Here is a 21,621-nt window from a genome sequence, read left to right on the forward strand (position 1 = left end):
TTTATAATGTCTCTTATTAGCTTGAGGCAAAACAAAACAAGAGTGGAAAGATTGATCAATCTCTTGAGTGCCTCTTTCAACCGAATGCATTACAGCATTTTCAAGTGTTTATGACTGTTCAGTTCATTATGTGCAGTGCATCTCCCAATTTGCTTATTTACATTTAACAAACAGTACATTTAATTTTTATGGATTTATAAAACAAAAAAAATCCACTTTGTTAAATACTATAACTGTAAAATTAAAGTTTAATTAACTACCTGAAATTGTAGGGCTACAAGAAAAGGCAAGTTGTTACTTCATATAAGCTTTGTTAAGATGAAGCACAGCTGGTATCACCACTACCCACTCATGAACATTCACATAACAGATGTACCAGTGGCATTACATTTACTTACTCTTGTAAACATTTTGTATACGGAAAGCAACCTGGATACCTACCAACCTCCGAGGCCATAACAGTGATGTTGTGCCAAGGCATATCTTCCCTGTCCAGGGGCAGTGTTGTATATATAACTCCACTGTATTCGTCGACTCTGAAATAATTTATACCTTCCTCTTTTCTGTCCAAGAAGTATCTATTGAAAGAAAAACAAGATTGCATTTGATGTTATGTATACATTTGGAATGTGCAGTACAAACCCACAGCGAAACCCTCTGTTAGAGATGTCAGTGTTGTCAGGATAAGGATATCTACACACTGTTCTTTACATTGAGATGTCAGAAAGTTTTTGAAATGCTAATATCTTATTGTATTCTAGGAAATTCAAAATGCTAAACAGACTTGAGCATAAATGACAATCACTCTTCACATGGCCAAAAGTCTGAACGCACCCCTCACTTTTATTTTGCCAGTAAAAAGGTGAATAAGAACAGCAATTTATTTATTGTGCATTCATACATAGAAATACATTGAATAAGGCAAAACCCAGAGTTTGTCCAATTCTACAAGTCTCCCAGTTCTACCAAGCTTGAAGTAAATATTTGGTACGACCACCTTTATATTTCATGTTTGTTCGTTTTTTTCTATCCAGGTATGTTTGTTTAGAACCATTGTTGTGTTGAGAAATGACACCATTGCCAGTCAAATCTTCTGCATGGAAGATCAAAATCTGAAAGTATATGTTTTCATTGATTCCATCAATTCTGACAAGACCCCCAACATCACAGGCTGAAAGACAGGCCCAAACCATGACAGAACCTCTCCCGTGTAAAAGGAGGTCACCGTTGAGCCTCTGTCCTTACCTCAGTCTATTCTTCCTGTTTCCCTTGTCTCTTTGGAAAGCCTTTTACTATTTCTTGAGCCTAGAGAACTATTGGTCAAGATCACTTTAAAAAATTATAAACATTACAAGAAAGTCTTGGAAAAAAAACATAAAGAAATAAACACTAATTTGTTAAACACTAATCTAACATTTCAGTATTTCATTAACACTACGCCACAGCAACGTGTTTATCAACAACCTAAAATCTCTAAAAGTGCCATTCTGTACTAATTTTGTTCTTCGTTTCCTATTTTGTGTGTAGAATACTTTTAATGTATAATAAAGAATTATAAAACTTTAAGTATTTACTTAACTTACCTAAATTGCATAAATTTAAATGGCTCGTAAGAAACATTAAAACAAAACAAAAATATATGAGGTCAAATCACAAAAATCAAAACTGCATCTGTTTTTAATAGGTAGTCTTGTTTTCCATCCCTTTACCATTCTCTGTGCTGCTGCTACTTTTAGATAATTCTTATTTAGTCCTGTCCTGACCACTTGCACATTTGAGAAGCTTGCTGGATCTCACCCAATGTGACAAGACAGCAATTCTTCAACTTTAATGCCACATTGAGGAAGAGGACAAACTTGCAGGGAGCCTAATCTGGTGAGTACAGCAGGTGGCATGGAAAGATTGTTTCGGCAAGGCCGAAAAGCTCTTGTATTTTCATTGCCTTCTGCTATGGTAAACAATGGCCCACACCGCATGTTGTGCTCTTCCCAGATGCCTTAGGACATTACAGCTGTACCCTGTTTTAACAATCTGACCTCAGGGGATGAATTCCCTGTGCACAACTCTGTATTTGGAAGAAATAATGATGCTCATGGTCAGTTCCTGACCTTGTGTGCCACCTTTAGGCTTAGCCTCCACATTCATTCATGGAAAACAAATAAAAAAGAAAAACAAGAAAAGAAACAAGTCTGGTGTCAGAGTCCTGGAGCTTTTATTACCAGTGATTATTCTAGAATCGTGACATTAAGGGGTTAGTCTCACACACTGTTTGCTCTAGATGTTCATTGAGGTGAAATTGCAAATGCACAAGGGTAAGTGGCTAGAAAAATCTAAAATCTGCAGGAACATGTGAAGCGGTCCAGAGTTGCACAAGGAACAGACATTTCATAAAGAGGAGATCAGCAAAATTTTAATTAATTGATACCAAACCTGATGGAATTCCTCCGGTCATACAAAAAATAACTAAAATAAGACGACATAAATAAACTCTTTTAAAGTTGGTTCCTCAAGTTTGCATCATTTTTCCAACACAATCTTGATAATGTGATTAGGAGATTAAAAAAACAAAACAAAACTCTTGGAAGCTCCTTTAGACCCACACAACCACCATCACTGAGCGATACTGGTCAAGCGTACACCAATCCATCTATTTTCTGGTTATCCAATTCAAAATCACCAGGGCATGGAGTCTATCCCTGCTGCATCTTTGTATGTAATTCTTTTAGTATCCTTTTCAGTACCAAGTTATAGAAGCCTCAGGATATTATGCAAGGGCATTGTGTTTTGACCCTGGCTTAAAGTTTACCAAGCCAGAGTCAAAACACTATGCAATAAATATCTATTTGTTTTTGTTTATGTCCATTTTATGGACAAAAAAACCAAAAAAAAAAAGAAGTAAAACAAAACCCCGAATTAATAAGATTTAGTAAAGCACAACAAGAACAAACTGACACACTGACGTGACTGAAGTGGAGAGGCAGCGTGAGCCAAAGGAGACATATTTATGCTCCTGTGATTTTCAAAGCCTGGTACCTCCACTAAAGCACATGAATAGAATAATCCCTACAGCTTTTAAATGGACTTTAGGTCTTGACAGAATGTTCTGAAAATACACATTTCTAAGTCAAGAGCAATTATCTTCAATATTTAATAATAACAAAAGGCAGTGTTCTCCTGGCAATGTTTACACTCTTGTAATGGCTTTCTAGCGACAGTGTTATCAAACTGAATGCAAAGGAGTCTGTGGAATACAAAGCAGAAATGAGCTCCAGTGCTTCTCAAGAGTTCAAGCACAAAGTGAGCATTGACTACGTATTCCCTAATTTATCTCTTAATGACCTATTTATACCTTTAATCCAGCATTCATTCTCCTGTGCAATATACCCTTAAGTCGACAATTTTCAATCGACATGAGAGGTAGAAATGCAGTGGGTTTACTGATGCCAGGATTGCATTTATTGAATATTTGAGCTCAGATTGCCAGTGTTCCTGGAACCTGCATGTTGTCATGATTTATTTAATATTTTCAGGCTCATAAGAGCATGACATCCTTTCAGCTGTAAAAGTAAAGGTCTTCAGAAGAAAAACCTATAGTTTGATGGCATGTCAGATAACCACAGTGAAACGTACACAATGCACAACACTAAAAATATGTTTTGTTCTACTTTTTTTTATTATAAACTGCCAATTGTTTAACTAAGCATTTAACCTAAGATTTTAATTTATACACAGTGTTTAAAATGGTAAAACACTATAATAATTATAATGGTAGACTTTAGTGGTATTTCACTGTTTCCCGTCTTACTTTAATGAGTCTGTTTGATACTACAATTGATGCAGTCAGTTAATACTGGCTGAAGATGGGAGTCTGTGCTGTGAGTAATGGTAACTAGGCCAAAAAACTTTTCAAAACTATTCCTAATAAATATGATAATGTATAAGAGCAATCAGAGGTAAAGACCTCTGGAAAACTCATTTGATTATTCAGATGTCAATTTCAAACCATTTCCCAACATTTCAAATGTCACTTCAATCACATATTTATTTCATTGCATGCATGGGCAGACTTCTGATGATCAAAGAGAGGCAAACACTGCTGAATTTTACATTCTGATGCAGACACAAGAAGCAGAGGCACACTTGTTTAGCTTTCAGTGTTCAAGTGGATGTTATCAAAATACTTCCTGCTGCCTTCTTCTTTACGTGATGAACAGCGCAAGTAATGTACTGCGGGAATGGACCAGGTATTCCTCTAGGAACGCAAGGAAAAGTCTTTCATATGTAGATTACCTTTTTGTTTACTACACATCTTTCACAGCTTGTCAAGATTAATACATGAATCAGAAAAACAAATCTTCACCCTATGTTTTCCAGACATTTCAAACTGTACAACATTCATCAAGGACGACGAAGCTCACCTCATGCAAAACAGACTTAATTAGAGATGCTGTGATAGGGGGTTTTATGGCTGATTAAGTTAACGGGTGTCATATCTGTGTGGTGCGACTGACACCAATACAGCAAGTCATAATATTATCCAAAAGAAATGTTGAAAAATGAATAGAATAATGGACAGAAAGAAATCTTTTTTTTTACCACTCCAATGTGAAAAGGAATTTAGTATCCCAATTAAAACCATAATGCTGTTTGAAACCAACTCCAAAATGTAAGTTTAAAAAACAATATATAGTTTCTTTTCTACAATAGACCAGCTTCACAGCTTTGAAAATACTCTTCAAACCTGGACTTGATTATTTTTGGTATTTTTAAGACCCTCTTGATCATATAACCATCATTTATATGTAGAGTTGTGAAATCTGAACTAACAAGGAGAAAAGTAAAGACTAATGATTGCATACTTTTAAATTCGTGAAACCTTTACTTTGTCTGTGACAACAAAAATGCCAAACAGTTGATTAATTAGTCTTGGTTTGATTAATCTTGACCTGTGTGCTTTGGTCTAGATGTGAAAAATAAGGCAGAATAATGATTAATGAGCTGAATCATATAATATATTTCATATATTATGTTGAGCTCCGGATACAATGCCAGGTACCTCAAACAAACCTCTGCATACAGTTGGTTTTGATATTATTCCAAAAAAAAACTTCTGACTGGTAATTCATCTTTGCTGGAAAAGAAGCAGAAAAATCCCAACATAGACTTAATAAAATGGAAAGAAATCCAAACTGTTTCTAAATTAAATAACCTTTCTGGCATTAAAATTCTGAGTGAAGTTTCAAAGGTATGAAGAACACAGCCTGCCTAAATAGACAGTGTAGCTTGAGCAGCACATTAGCAGGGCAGCAGCTGTCATGTACCTTGCACTCACAATTATAGCAACATCTCTGGTGCTCCATCTAAGTCAACACAGGAAGCATTCAGGCAGAGTATGAAAGGAAAAATCCTGTATTTTTAAACCTCCACCCTCCATTTCTTAACTTTTGGCTTCTGCATTATTAAAAGCGACAAAAATATTTAGAATTTTTTCAGTATTGGCAACTACAAAACAGTCGTGATACAATGCCATGGGCCAACTGTCCACTTAGTAAAAATGGTTATAGCTGCCAACAATAGGTTTTGATTGTAATATAACAAAAGTCTCACTAAGAGAGACATGCCAACCTAAAACTAAGGTGAGTGCGAGTTAGAGAGAGCAGACAATGTGGCGTAACAATACTGTACATAGTAAATATATGCTTTCTATATATAAATATAGAAAGGTTAGATTAAAACAATAATAATAATAATGGCTTGAGGTTTGGGCAGCAGAGTGATCTAGTGGTTTGGATTTATGTCTCAAAGCAAGAAGGGACATTTGCACATCCTCCCAGTGTCTGGGTGGATTCTCTCCAGGTACTCCAGCTTTCTCCCACAGACATGACTGTTAGGTTAAATGATTATTCTAAACTGGCCATAGTTGTGAATGTGAGAGTGATTGGTGACCAGTCCAGGGTGTATCCAGTGCCATGCCCTACAGCAGCTTCAGCCCAACCATGACCCTGAACTGGATAAGTGGATGAAGACTGATGGGCTTGGGGTTTAAGCATTTCCACATTGTAAGTGCCTTTTAGGGAGCAGTAACTTATTGAATTTACGTGTATGTAAATGCTCTGGTATGTGCACATTTCATTGCAGTTAATTAGAAGGAATAAATAAAAATGCATGAAAATGTCAGAAGTAAACCTGTTGTGATTTTAGTGCTTTCTTTCATATTCGTATTTCTGTCATGTTATTGATGTGATTAGAGTCAGTGCACGTAATTTCTTGCTTCTGACAGTTTTTTCTACTCTTGGCCACCTGCTTTTCAAGCCTTTCATTTGCTAGGACCAGCCAGTGAGAAGGTTTTTAAAGGGCCACTGTCCTTATTGGAAGAACAGCTTGTTTTAGATAGTGTATAAACATCATAAATTCCTTTTCAAATTACCATCCAAGCAAGTGAGTAGTAAAGATAAAGAGATGGACAAACAATTCGTGGCTTTCTTTGCTCAGTAGTGGACTCATTCCAAGCATTTTTGCCCCTTTGATTAATTTTAGACGGAAAAATAGATCCCAGGATGTATGTAGATATAAATAAGCCTCAAGCATAATGTGGCTCCTGTGAGGTAATAAAAATACATAATAAAGTCTTTGGCTCATGTTTACAGTTGTTATAGCATGAGTAAAAGTTTTCATTAGCTTTGTCCTTGAAGTTGATGCGTTGAGCATCATTTGAAGCCGGCCACAATGGATATGGAAATGGAAAGTACACTTGCTATTGGTCACTGTCCTGCAGAAAAAAAGGTGTGTAATAAATTCTGTGGCCTTCACCACCTCCACCCATTTCCATGGGACACCTTATAGACATCAACTACATACCTGCAGCTGTACATTTACTGAAATTCTCCTGCTGGTTATTTGCTAGACTGCTCCTTCAGTAGCTGTTGGAGTGTGACACCCTGACCAATGTGCAAATAAGACTCTTCTTGTGCCCAAGTTTCCACTCATCTAGTCAAACTTTAAAATCCACACACCCTAAAAACCTTGCTATGTTAAATGAAAACAAATAAATAAATAAAGCTCTCCATGGTTAAAGGACCTTAATATTAAACAGAGATGTTTGCTGCTGTAAGATTCAGAAAGCATCATACACCAACTGGGCCTAAAATGCCTGCAAAAAGGAACATGTATTTTAATTTGTTGAAGTGAAAGGTCAAATCGATGTTGACTGATAAAATTTGCTTCTGCTTCGGGGAAAGCTGTGACATACTTCAACATTTGAGGTCACCACTTTCGTTTGCTTAAGCTGTGTAGGAGGTGACTAGCAGAGAGATGATTTCAACCAGTGGCTTACTGTAACTGTTTGCTGCTGCAACAGTACAGTATCAAGAACCCAAACAATCTTGTGCTTATGACATGCGCCACTGCAGCTCCCATCAGGCTCCAGCATTAATGGAAGAGTCTTTAGGCACTGCATGATGCCCTGGATAAACAAATTACTGGGAGAGATTACAATTCAGAGTTCTGGGTATATATATTCCCCCCCATGTAACCCCTTTATATTACCTTAGGGTATGTACTAATGAAAATAAACCTTCAGTGCCAGTCCACATTTTTTTTTCTTTTGCACTTCATGAGCCAATATGTTCCAGTTTGAGTCCAGCTGATGCTGATAATGGCTGACACAGCTTTTCCCATACATCCTTAACTGCAACTCTCTTACAAACCTCTGGAGCATGCCTTGTCATGTACCAGTCTCAGATCTTTAGTTTGTTAAAATGTGTGTCCTACACTCTCTCTAGACTTTTCTACAGTCAATTTCTGTGGTTTTTAGAGTATTTTAGTGTTAATAACTAAATAAAATTGTCATTAAGAACTGGGATTTGCGTATCGTACCTTGCCTGCATCCATGCCCCCATTTTAACTCATAATCTTTGAATAATAATGTAATTTTCTTGCTCACCTACTATTCCCACTACGTGTAGTATCAACCAAAACTGTAAAGTGCCATGCTGCTGTTTAAAAAAACCCATTGCTCTGTGGTCCACGGCATAAGGGGTTAACAGCAATATAGGATTGCTTCTTATTGATATAACAGCAATACTTCATCTCAAGAGGAGTATCATGTTTACAGCTGGTCCGCCATTTACATCAAGGCTATAAAGAGAATTCAAATGATTACAAGCAGGACAGTTGCTTGAGTGTAATGTCATGAAATGAGATACCTGTTCAGAGAGACAACCTAGGATTAGTCCACAGCCTAAGGCTAATACCAATCTTCTTTCAACAGTGCAAAACCATGTGTTTATAGTGCATACAAATGTGCTAAGCAGTTGCATTGCCTCAGGTTACTTCATAAGCGTAGAGACAAAATAACCAGCCGTCTGATGCCAAAAAATTCAGATTCACTAGGCTCACAATCTACACTGCAGTTGTTTTTTTGTGTTTGTGTTTATCTACAATTCTAGTATCAGGATAAGACAAGAGTCTATTTGAAATGTTGCAGGGCATCTATAAAACATGATGTTGTACAGCACCATGGAAAAACCCTTTAGACACTGAGAATATAAAGAACATAGAGGAATGATAATTTTCTTGGAAAGAGACAGACATTCTTGCATTTTTAAAGTGGCATTGAGTGATAGTTCTCCAGGCTTTCTAAATGTCTTCCAAGGCCTTTTTTGGACACTGGTAGCTTTTTCACTCTTTGCTTATTTTCTTTTATTTGTTTATTTTTACACAGGACCTGAGAAACGCATCTGCCCCTGAAGATGATCCACGTACTGTTTACTGAAACCTCATCATATGACTCAGTATCACAGCAAAATGTGTAATAAACAAGCTGGTCCACTGTGTCCATTTGACGCTTTGCCTCTCCAAACTGTCAAATGGACACACGTGCTGAAATTACAAGCACGGGGAGATGATATATTCAAAGCCAGGAAGTCAGCAGTGAGCAAAAAAAAATATTAAATGCACACCAGGGTCTAACATGTATGGACATGTAAATGTGTTAATAATTTCTGCTTAAATGTTTTCCCCATGATTATTTTCATGCTGGCTTGAAATAAAATATCCCCCTCAGCTGTTACTGCAACTTCTGCATGCGTGTACACTTCAAGTTTTGGAGAGCTAAAGCGTGAAATGGACACGGTGGACTGGCGTATCTATTACACGCTTTGTCATGATATCGGGTTAAATCAGATATGGTCTTGAGGTCTTGATTGTTACTAAAGGGAAACAGGGAGAAAAGGCTGGGGTGTGCCAGATTACACTAAACTACACCAGAAATCCCACCAACGGGTCTTATGGGGTGATGAATGCAAATTTGAAAATTTTGGTTCAAACTATTATTATATACAGAGGGAGTCAGGAGACTATAAGAGTGAGTGTCTGAGGCCATGTGTAAAACATAGTGGAGGATCTGTCATGATTTTGGGGTGCATTTCAACCAGTGGTGAATTGATGGAATTTTGACACAGAGAAGTATCATCAGATTTGGATCCACCATGGAATACCATCTGCAGAGCATCTGACAATGGTAATAGTTTCATTTTTTAGCATGACAATGATCCCAAACACAATACTAGTAAAAGCATATCTGGATGTAAAAACACACAATAGAACACAGAGTCTCCCCAGAGCCCAAATCTTAACATAAAATGGAACAAAAGGCAACCAAATTCCAGGGAAAAGCTTTGAAATCATCTGGACATTTGTGAGGAACTCTAACCAAGAAAGCAACGTCACACAGATCCAACAGACAGTTTCCATGACTGCAAGTGTTGAGTGGAAAAATGCTACATTGCATTATTGCATCCTCTCACCACAGGAGGCGCTGTTGGCACCACTGATTGCTGATCAGCTGTTCTCTGATGATCTGATTGATACTGTGAATAACGGGACTCACTGAACTCTGTGACACAGTGAAGATTACAGAGTTGAACTTCACCCTTTAAGACCTATCATAGAACCAAGTCCGCCAGAGCTTATATTATATTTTTACATGCTGTGGAGCCATTTTTGGGAGCATTTCAAGTTGCTATACATCAATACAACCATTATAGCCCAGATTTTAATAATATGTATTCATTAAGTGCATAGTAATTACATAAATTGCAAAAAAGTGCAATAAACTACAAAAAAATTGAAAATCGTTTTTGATTTTTTTTAACATATATTTGTAGTTAGAGAAATTTAAGAGGCTTATCCCTCAAAACTGTAAATACAAAAAAGTTGCACAAAATAGTTTCCCACCACAGGAAATTTATTTTGAGTGTCTTCATAGTTTTATTTTTGAAATACACCAATTTTTATACACTGCAGGAAAAACTAAAATAAATATTATAGTGCAAATTTGCAAAAAAGCAGCATGTGCATCAAAATAAACTATTTCCAGCAGTGCAATATGAGTCCTAAGCATCCCAGAAACGACACAGAAAGTCATAAAGTCAAACATGACTTTTAAAAAGAGCAGTATAGGCCCTGAGGCCCTGATCGCAAAAAAGACTACATTTCCGCGAAAATGACGTCACTTCCGGTTTCGGGCAGGTAATGGCGGAAATGCAAAAGTTCGCGCTGACGTCTATTCCAACGTAGGAAGTGTTATGAACAGCTGATCGGATCGGTAAAGCGTGTTTCTGGAATATTATGTTTTTGTTCCTGCAAGTGCTTTTTATGCAGTTTTTGCAAAGCTTTATGTGGAAGGAAACCGTGACCTAGGACAAGCTGATGGCATAAGATGTAAGTACAACTCCTCCGGTTTCATATGCAAAAAAAATTTTTGCGCTAGCTTACGTGGTTGCAGTGCTACTGGGATTTAAAAATAGTTACGCATAACAGAGCGTTCCCGCTCCGATCGGCTCTAAAGGGTTAACAGTGTTAGATAACTATTCCTCAAGACTACTTAAATACAATAAATAAAATCTGGCTAATAGTTCAGCAGACTCTATTGAAGAATAAGGGTAGTCATACCAAATATTGACTTTCAAGCTCAGAATTGTAAAAACTCTGCTTTTGCCTTATGTACTGTGTACCTTGGATGTTTACACTACATGTGTTATGATACATAACTCCACTTATTTCCAATTTTCCCAAAAGATATGATTAAATGAGGGGTTGCTCGAGACTTACGGACTGTAAGTCTTCTAAATAATGCACAGTTTTTAACATTTCACACGTGTTGCTTAAAGATACTATCCATGGGCTACATCACTTGTTATGCTTTATTCCCAGCTGATTTTGCTTGGCAAACTTATGTTTTATCAACTGAAAAAAGTCTAACTAAAGTCTAAAAGTGTTTAAGTGTCCAGTGTTTAAGGACTGCCCTTCTTCTGAAATGTCTATAATTCTTACAGCAGATTGTATATGTTGGTAAATGTAATAAGAGTATCTCACCTGACATGACTGTTCCTGCTGTCAGGATCTCGAGCTGTTACAGCCCCCACCTCCGTGCCACTTGGTGAGTTTTCATAAACATCCATGATATAATAATCCATAGAAAACACAGGGGCTTCGTCCACATCCCCAACTGTAATTTTAAGGGTGGCAGTGTCTTTGAAAGAGCCAAGATAGGAAAAACGAGGATCCACATGTGTATTCACCCCCTCGATGTTGAGCGTGTAGGTCTTCTTCCTCTCGAAGTTCAGAGGCTGTTGGGGAAAAAGCCCCACAGGGGCCACATGATTAGCATGCTCATAGTACAACTAATTTAATCGCACCCACTATTTCTTTTCGTTTTTTAAAGCGGGGTAGTGAGGAACTTATACCTGTGGTCAGGGCCTAGTGTGTATGGGAGTAGGCGTGCCCCCAGTTTTTAGCAACATAAAAAGAGACTGTAAAGGATTATGGCTTTATCTTGCCATAATTTCTATCAAGAAAGTGAGACTGTTATAGCAGAAGGGATTATTTTACCTCACAGACCAAAGGAGTTTCTAGTTTATTGCTTCCTCAGTTGGTTGTTTTCTGCTGGGTAAAATAACCTTCTAGTGGTTTTGAAGAGATTCATATAACAACTTCATTTACCTGCTGGTAAATAGTACAAGCCCACTTTAAAAAATCCTAAAGCTGACCCATTAATTCCAAACAACAACACACTTTCTGGACCAACTCCACAAACACAACTGTGTGTACTTTGTGGTGAAATTAGTGCATAAATCAATTGCTCCTATATGCTATTACAACACTGCATGTGATAGATCTGTGATATGAGGATTTTATCCTAATGGTCTATGTTCCAACGACATTTTAAGCAAATGTTCCAAGCACTAAAGTGAGAATGCACTTACCTTTTTTAGGCTGATGATTCCTTCCCTCGTGTCTCTGTCTGCAGAAATTGAGAACATGTTGGCCCCCTCTGAATTGATGATGCTGTACCGAATGTCCGCATTGACGCCAAGGTCCTCATCATTGGCTTTGATCTTTCCTACAGGTTTCCCTACTTGAGCTGATTCAGGAACGTAGAGCTGGTAGTTTTCTGTGGATGAACATTGATGTTAGAGACAGCAGAACAATTTTAAACACATAATCTGCCTCCTCTGCCTCATACACTTGTCTGAGTATTCTCCTAAAAAGCCTTAGCTAAGCAATTCTAATGTGTAACCACTTGTTCCTCGGGGAATGTAATTAAAAATATTTTGCTGTGTTTCAATTGTCATTAAATGAGAAACTTAGGTTGATAGCGCTGCAGTGGAGCACATCAAACTCAGAGGCAGATGATTATTCAGAAAATGTTGATGGTCTTGAAATAGTTTTTTTTTTTTCATTGCAGCACAAATGGAAAAAACTCAGAGCCGAGGGGGATTATACTTGATGAGGCGCTTCCAAAGACAAAGAATCACAACTTTGTCATTACTTAAATTTATCATTATAATTGAGAAAATTCAGACTGCAAAACACAGGGTTTTGATGAAATGCTCATTTAATTTAAACAGCTAATTATGGAAAATTTGACTCCAATGTGAGGATACACAGTTACAAAACAAGTATCATTCATCACAGTGACGACTGCTGAGTTGGTGAAATTTATAGTATGAAATGACAATATATGCTGCAGAAAAACAGCCCCATGTTTCCTGTGCAAACGCATTAGGACTTTTAGAAACGCCTTCCCTTTAACGTAACACACTTAAAATACAGTAGAAACTTCCTCTTATAAATGCATCTTTAATGTAACTGCCTCAGGCAGGTGTGTTGTAAGTCTTCTGCCCAAGGCCAAGCCTGCATGGTCATGCAATGCAGCAGAAGCTAATGTATTCAGATAAGCAAACTAAGATGTCAACATTGGCACTGGTTATTTAACTACTGTACATTCACCTTGTGGCTAGTTTGCCAGTTTAAAATGCGCTGCCATACAATCTCCCAAATGGAATTGCACGATATTCCAGCACAAATGCAATTGGAGGAGGTCAGTTCTGCAGCATAATAATTTACTATAATGCCCCTTAAAATAGCACTAAACTTTGTTAGGTCAAACATCGTCTTCAGGTGCATTGTACATACTCTGGGGAAACTTGGGCGGGTTGTCATTGACATCTGTCAGTGTGATGTTGATGGTGGTGGAACCAGAAAGGCCTCCAACTTGACCTGCCATGTCTTTGGCTTGGATGACAACAGTGTAATGTTCCCTGGCTTCTCGATCCATGTTAGCTAAGGCAGTCCTGATGATTCCTGTGCGACATTTGAGAGGGAAAAAATAAACACAAAACATAAACTAGGTTAATAACTTTGCAGTTAACACGTTTTTTATTTATTAGTTTTTATCTAGAGGACAGATAGAATATACTTTTTTCACTGTTACATTGCTATATTTTTTTTCTTACCAACACCTCTTGTACCACTGACACAGCGCTGTGTCACTCTTCTTCTTAAAGGCTAACACTATAATACCGTGCCTCTTTATCTTTGATTTTCCTCATCTCTCACTGTCAAGGTTAGCTTTTCCTTAATATTCATTATGTTATAGGAAATGACTATGCAACCTTGGATTAAGGCAGAATGCAACTTTCTGGGGGACCCAATTTGTCACATTTATTACTACAATAACACAGCAAACACTGCCATGAACTTTCACAATACTAACTCGGTGATATATGACCGGAACTCTTCCCACTATTAGAAACTGTACACAGGTGAATCACAGCACAATAACAAGCTAAAAAGATGGAAGCAGTATTAGCTTCCTGTGTTGCCATTAGTAGGTGATTTATTGAATGTAATAGGTTCATGGGAATGTGTTTGTGCGTGCGAGTGTGTGTTTGACTGCAACTATATCTTATTTGTTAGCCTATATAGCTTTGTGTGCGTGTATGTCTATATCTGTGCTCGGGGCTTAATTCGCCATCTTTGGTCCTGAAACCACAGCAGCACATGGAGCCTGATCTAATATGTTCTGTTACATGAGCGTTGATTGTAAATTGTGCTTTTCCCCACAGCAGAGACCCTCTGGCAACCACTGAACTCATGTTCTTTTGAACTTCTGAACCCTGCCATAATTCACAGGGGTTGTCCCGGTGCAGTGCAGTGACACCTGCGGGTTGGTGTTGATCACAGGGTGAAATCCACATTGCTGCTGTCGATTCCTGTTGTGATTCAACAATCAACATGAGAGAATTAATCGAGGCATTTCTAAGGTCTCGGAAAAACCTAACCTGGCTTTTTACAGGTTTCCCATCAACTGTGTTGCATGATAAAACCACGTTTTTCCTCATTGTTTGGCTATTTTATTCATTTCTATATGAAGTTGCCCTGACATAAAGGGGGTTGTGTGTCCCTCACCTGCTGCTTACATTCTACAAAAAAATCAAATCACCTTCATGAGCCTATTTAAAAAAACATCCCTTTTGTATCTTAATTTTGCTCTATTATAAGGTCACCTTCCTTACAGTTATCTTCAAACTTTAACTCACAAAAAAGAATTACAGTATTGTATTTCTATCATAGGAAGACTACGTTTAGATATTATTATATTTGATGTAAAACACTTGCATTTGGAAAATTTAACAGGGGTTAAACTGTGATATGTGAGCAGTGGGATGGGGGCTGTGTCACAGTATAGTGAATTGTTTTCATTACTGGGTCAACTGTCTGTCTGTTGCCCCCCCCCCCTTTTTTTTTTTTAATTCACAGAGTGGTTAGATCAATTTCATGCATCCAGCCGTGCCACTACTGCAAGCAAGCTGCTTTTAAGCAGCAAAACTAAACTATCTGCAATAATCCACTTGATATGGTAGAGGAAAAAATGTGAGGATTCTCCAGGGGAAACAATATTTGGATTTAGCTGAAATTAAAAATGTAACTCTAGTGCCATTGGATTCATCCTGAGTGGGAGTTTTGTTCAGAATGATTTCACTGCAGAAACTGTGAGTCTGAAGCAGTGAAGCAATTTGCTATAGAGAGAGAGGGATGTAATAAGGCTACATAAGATCACAATGGAAAGTCAGAATATTAAAATAATAAATGAAATTACTACTCCTGTGTTATGTTCATAAAATGCTCACAGCACCTATTGCAATATGGGGACAGTATAGATGCTGTTGCTGCAGGTGTGTGATGCTATAGCTCTTTAATGAAGTGGAGGAAAATACAGCATTTTACATTTGATTGTTCGCTGCTACGCAATGTCTGAAAGTTGAGGGGCCAAGTAAGTTATCAACATCTGATTTGTGTTCTAAACTCAGCATTTAAAAAAAAATTGAGTTAAGTGAATTAAGGCAGGGCTATGATTTCCAAAATTCCCCAAAAGAGGCAGCTATATACCTGAGTTATACGATGGGCCATTTTCCTCTTTCTTTTCTCCTGGACTATAGACAGAAACTAATCCACTTGCCTCAGGCTGAATAATCATTAAAAGTGGGTCAAGGAGTAAGGCAGCCAATAGTATTAAGATCCAGGGGATCTTAGGTTAAACATCACCTGTCACACAGAGCAGTGGCTGAAGTCCCACAGAGTGCTAGTGAATTGGGATTCATTAGTAGTGAATCAACAAAAGCCTTGCCACACTTTAAATATCAAGACCAGAGTGGACAAGTACTATCTAAATATAAAGGCAGGCTTTATGAGGAAAAGGAATTTACTAAAAAAGGCATCCAGGATTTCCCCCAATGTGACTGTGTAATCTTAATGCAAGCTTTAACTTCCTAGGACCTGGCGTCCACATATGTGGACATCACATTTTGGGATGTCTAGACCAAAATAATACATTTTGCTCCACAAGGGCCTGATATCCAGTAACAAGGACATTATACTTTACTTTTTTTTACTAAACTTTTAAGCAGTTTTTTGGTGACATGCTTTCAAGCATAATAATAATAATGGATTGCACTTAGCGCTTTTCGAGACCTCCAAAGCACTTTACAATTCCGCTATTCATTCACACACTGGTGGAGGCAAGCTAGCTACAGCTTCCCTGGGACAGACCGACAGAAGCAAGGCTACCATATTGCGCCATCGGCCCCTCTGGCCATCACCAGTAGGCAGTAGGGTGAAGTGTCTTGCCCAAGGACACAACAACCAAGACAGACAGAACTGGGGATCGAACCGGCAACCTTCCAGTTACAAGATGAGCTTCCCAACCCCCTGAACCATGGTCGCCCGTGGTATTCTGCCAAATGCAGTCGTTGGAAGATGGCTGTGAAATTTAAACAATTCTCATGTTTCAATGTATGCCAAGAAAGAACACCCCATACCATTAAACTGCCAGTGTTGGCAATCTGAGCCATTGATACCCTATCATCTGATTATTGCAGCATAAATTGACACTCATTAGACCAGGCAACATTTTTCCAAACTTCTATTGTCCAACTTTGGCGAGCCATTGAGAATTTCCTGTGCTAAGCTAACAGGTTTGGACATATTTAGCATTCAGAAATGCTCTTCTGCATACCTTGGTTGTAATAAGTTGTTATTTGATTTACTCTTGACTTCCTATATGCCTGAAGCCAATCTCCTCTGACCTCAGGCATCAACAAGGCATTTTGCCCAGCAAACTGCCACTAACTGGATGTTTTGTCTTTTTTGTCTTGCAGGTAAGTCCCAGTAGAACAGCAGTTTCTGTCTGTCTGGCACCAACAACTATGTAACACTCAAAGTCACTTAAATCACCTACCTTCCCCATTCTGATGCTGGGTCATCTGGACCATAGCTGCATGCATCAGTGCATTGAGTTGTTACCATGTTACCAAGTGATTAGATATTTGAGTCAACAAGCAGTCATTGTACATAATTAATAACCATTCTATGGAATGTTTAAATTGGGCATATGTTTTACATTATTATTATTATTATAAAATAATAAAAAAGACATTAAATAATTAAATATAATGACTAACATATTTCACATATAAAATATATTATCAGAGAGGGTAGAAACACAATGTTTGTCTTTTAAGCCTCTCCAGGAGATGAAAATACTCCAGATTTTTATTGAAAAGCTTTCATTAGAGCACAAGCATTTTATTCTTGTCACAGTGTTCTTTTCAAATGCCAGATCTCAGCATGGCTCTGCTGCTTTTCTTAGTTTTAAAACTAATCAAAGCGCTTGCAGCCATTTTCATGTAATGATGCGAGCTTTGCAAACTCTATTGGAAGGCCTTTGTTATTAACTGCAGTCTTGGCATTACTTAACCTGGGGTCCTTGAGACACACAGACCTTGGCAAGTGGCCATGCTTTCCATTAAAACCACACCAAGACAGACGATCTGACCTTTCAAGTCTCTTATTACCCCTTTACTCATGAGGGTGCATCGCTCCTCAGCAATATTTCACGGCAGTGGTTTTAAGAACAATGAGCAAACACGAAAGTATGAGGTTTTCTTCTTTTACTATGGGAATTCCACTGGTATTCACAATAATGAGGATGGACAACTATCAGACATTTAAAATCAAACAAGCAAATGACATAACACCTTCTGCAACGTGTGACCATTCTTTCACAGCTGTTGCAATGCATTTATTGTAGTAATGTACAATCAGCGAACTGCATTCAGTATTAAATAAAAGTCCCATAACAATACAGAAAAGGCGATGAGGGTATTCTTCAGAAAGTGCAAGTACCTGAAAGGTATGTCAGTACTTTGACACAAAGATCGCACCCCTGAACTCCCTATCCTGACCATTTCTGAGCTGTAATACCCAGAAAGTCTCTGCTAAATCTCAGTGGAGCTCGTCAGTTAATTTAGAAAATAATTGAGAAAGAGCTGACTTCCTTCAACCTAGGCCCATTTGACACAGTGAGGTGGTTAGCCTTTTCCTCAACCTCCCCAGTCTATTAGAGTTGATACCATCATACTATCCACCTCTTTGTCTGGCTGGAAACTTCTAAAGGAGGACAATCTCCTGGGTGAACAAAAAGGATTATAGGAGATTACTAAAGCGCTCTTCAATCTCCAGCTTCAGGAATCTTGGTTTTTTGCCCTTCCAATACGATGTTATCCCTGTGTGTCTGAACTCGAAGAGCATTTCCCGGAAAAAAAAAGGTAGATAACTTCAGCAAAAGCCACTTGAATAATCAAAGATATCGCACAAAAACACGGCTTCTTGTTACTTTACAAACTTTTCTCTCTGTTTATATATCAGTCCATCTATCTAACTGTGAAAAACTGATTGGGCTGCTCAAGCCTACATCACAAATGACTTTCCCTGATTCAAGAGGTAAGACTTAATCCGTTAACGGTGAAAATGTCTTGATCTGTGTCAGCTCCATCAGTAAACTCGAACAGTCACAAATCCCAGATCAGCAGAGAAATTAGCCTATTTAAGATGCAAAGGGGACTTAGTGGGCCTGTACTGTGGTTTGTCTGTGTGTGTGTGTGTGTGTGTGTGTGTGTGTGTGTGTGTGTGTGTGTGTGTGTGTGTGTGTGTGTGTGTGTATAAAAGTGAAGAAGGGTTAAGGGGCAAGACTCAAAAGGAACCACTTTGATGCCTCTGTGACAGATGCACTGTAGTAAAAACAGGAGTTACAACCCAACCACAGCATTAAAAGGATAAATGCTGTCACCATCTTTTGCTGACTTTTTGCTTACTAAATTTGCTGGCTTGCAGTTTTGTGATTTCCAAACCATGCAATCAAGCAAATCCATTGCAGTGAATGTTCTTAACAGAGTTAGCAAGTCGCTAAGCTTCCAACATCAGACTATCAATATTTCTTAAAAAGTTCAACAGCACTCGGATAAAAAGGGACAGAGCCATCACAGAGAAATATGTGTCAGATGCACACCCATGCAGCATTTTGGACTCTTTCTCTGCAGTGATTAACATTCACTCAGCAGAAAGCAGTTCAGTCTGTCTGTCTAATTCTCTGTTGTCCTTGTGCTTCATCTCTTCTGTTTGACCCAAATCCCCAGACAAGTCACAACAAACGCAGCAGGTAGGGGTTTCCAGGTCCTTCCTCAAAGGGCACCTTGACATGATTTGTGACTCGTATTGGAAACTTTTAACCGCCAAATGTTTTTAAAATGTTAGTTTTACAGATGTCCATATAATGCATCACTTCTGTAAATGTTATCTAACTCTATAGCCTTCAGTAGATAGTCCAGTGTCAAGGCTGGAATTAAGATAAAACATCTAGCCTGCCTTTGCTCAAGGGTAAAATCCACTTACCGGCAACTGTAAAGTTCAGTTAATAATATGGTACTCTCCAGAAAAAGTGTAGGCGACAAGCAGAGACAGCATGAAAGCTGCTGTAGTTTGAAGTGGAAAAGAGGAAAGAAGAAAATAATAAGAATAATCCAGTGAATTGGTGAGTTTAAAAGTGCCGGTAGACAATTTGCATGTTTCCCCCTGCAGAAGTTGTAGTCTTCTCATTTACCTCTTGGCAACAATTTAATATGTTTCGAAAAATGTCAAATATCAAAGCACTTCTTTTTTGTTAAATCCATTTCTAGGAAAATGCTATATACAATAATTCCATGCACACACACAAAAAAAAAATCGCATTGTTTTAAGAGTGTTGAAGTTAGCAACGCACGGGGTAATCACTGATAAGCTTGTGTACACTTCTAGAATATGTGATGCTGTTGTAGCGTGCTGCTGCAGAGTCTCCGTGCATCAATTTCTGACAAGTGAATAATATAACACACCTCTAAATTACATTTGCTTTGTATAATACCAGGGACACCGTGTACATTTGGCTCTGCATAAATACTATTTACATTATTCGCACATTTATTGGCAAAGTTTAAGCTAGCATGCAATCATATTTCTAGCAGCAGTCTGTTTAAAGTACACATTTGGTAGCAATGTCAGTGTTACTTTAATATACATACATATACGTCTTTTGATTATCTGTGAAACTGTTATTTAAGACAATTCATAACATGTCTTGGAAACGCTTGGTTTCACAGTAAATAATGTTAAAATCATGACAGTGTCCACGGGCTAATTCAGTCATTACCTTTTTTCTTTTTCTGCTTTAGCAATCTCCTCTTTACTTACTCTTTTATTAAACCGGTATCATCGTAATTAATTATATCAGTAAGACAGACTGCCGGGCACCTTTAACCATTAAATCTGGTTCTCCTGTTCTGATTCTTCAAGCTTACAAGGACTTAATGAGCTTTATCCAGATGTCAGATCCTAAATATTGCACATACTGGTGAATTGAAATGGTTGTGATAGAAATATTATTCTGTCAAACACTGTCATTATCTGCACTGACAAATCAGAGCATTTAAATTGCACATCATATCGCTAGAGTAGGCAAAAACCCTATTATGTTATATACAGTATGTGCCTGCATACAAATTTACTATTTTCTATGCAACATGGGAAAAATTACAAATGAAAATGGATTCTGTGGCCTCGTTTTTTGTTTTTTTTCCTGCACACACTGTCCCCTCTGGCCTTCCATCATTACCAGTTGTATCAGTATTATTTATAGGCAAATTTACAACCTAGGAACTGTTCATTCTTTTACTTGAAGTACCTTCTCTTCTGTTTCTACACTGCAGAGACTGTGGACAATTTTAGCTCCTTTTGTCAGGGTAAGTCCCAGCACAAAGGAACCTTTGAGTGACCCAAATGTACGGGCGCTTCAGCACATCTGTCTCATCAGTCTGTGACTGACCTTGAAATGCACAGTGTAAAACAGAATTGGACCACGGTTAGGTAAATATCTCAGATGTTTATTTGTGTTTTAATATCTGGTATGTACGAAACTCTAGAAAGAACAAAACATCAGTTTGACACCACGTCCTTCACCAAATGCTTTGATATACTGGTTTCTTGATACCAATGTTTTATGTGTTGTATCCACAATTTTAAATGCATCACACTCTTAGAATCAGTGACCTACAGCTGTAGGATTAAAACGGTTAAAGAAAGCCTTTTTTCATATTATAACTATGTGTGTTAACCTTTTTAAAAATGGTGAAGTAACAAACATAAATGTAAACCAATGTCAAGCTTGACTGTTTCAGGAAGTGTTTAAAGCTTTATGGGATGTTATAAATTAAGCTAACACTTAATTTGCAGTTAGCACTGCGACAGACGGGCAACCTGTCTGAAGTGTACCCCGCCTCTCACCCTCTGGTAGCTGCGATAGGCTCCAGCCCCTCCGTAACCCTAATAAGGTTAGGCGGAAACAAATGGATGGACTTAATTTGCAAATTAGATCAAGTAATCCTTTTTGAATAGCTGAAAGATTTC

At 37.9% G+C, this 21,621-nt stretch overlaps 1 protein-coding gene across 2 annotated transcripts in view; it reads right to left on the minus strand.

The window, feature by feature from the left end:
- The window catches only part of LOC113029339 (cadherin-18), a 94,327-nt gene that overhangs the window by 24,690 nt on the left and 48,016 nt on the right, over positions 1–21,621 (minus strand). For both annotated transcript variants that reach the window (XM_026180171.2, XM_080306187.1), the window contains 4 exons: positions 13,480–13,647; positions 12,267–12,454; positions 11,377–11,630; positions 442–578 (listed from right to left, as the gene is read on the minus strand). In XM_026180171.2, coding sequence (XP_026035956.2) covers positions 442–578; positions 11,377–11,630; positions 12,267–12,454; positions 13,480–13,647 — 747 coding nt within the window. The remainder of the gene's footprint in view (positions 1–441; positions 579–11,376; positions 11,631–12,266; positions 12,455–13,479; positions 13,648–21,621) is intronic.

The sequence above is a fragment of the Astatotilapia calliptera genome, chromosome 9 (genome assembly GCF_964374335.1).
Source record: "Astatotilapia calliptera chromosome 9, fAstCal68.1, whole genome shotgun sequence".
Lineage (NCBI taxonomy): Eukaryota > Metazoa > Chordata > Actinopteri > Cichliformes > Cichlidae > Astatotilapia > Astatotilapia calliptera.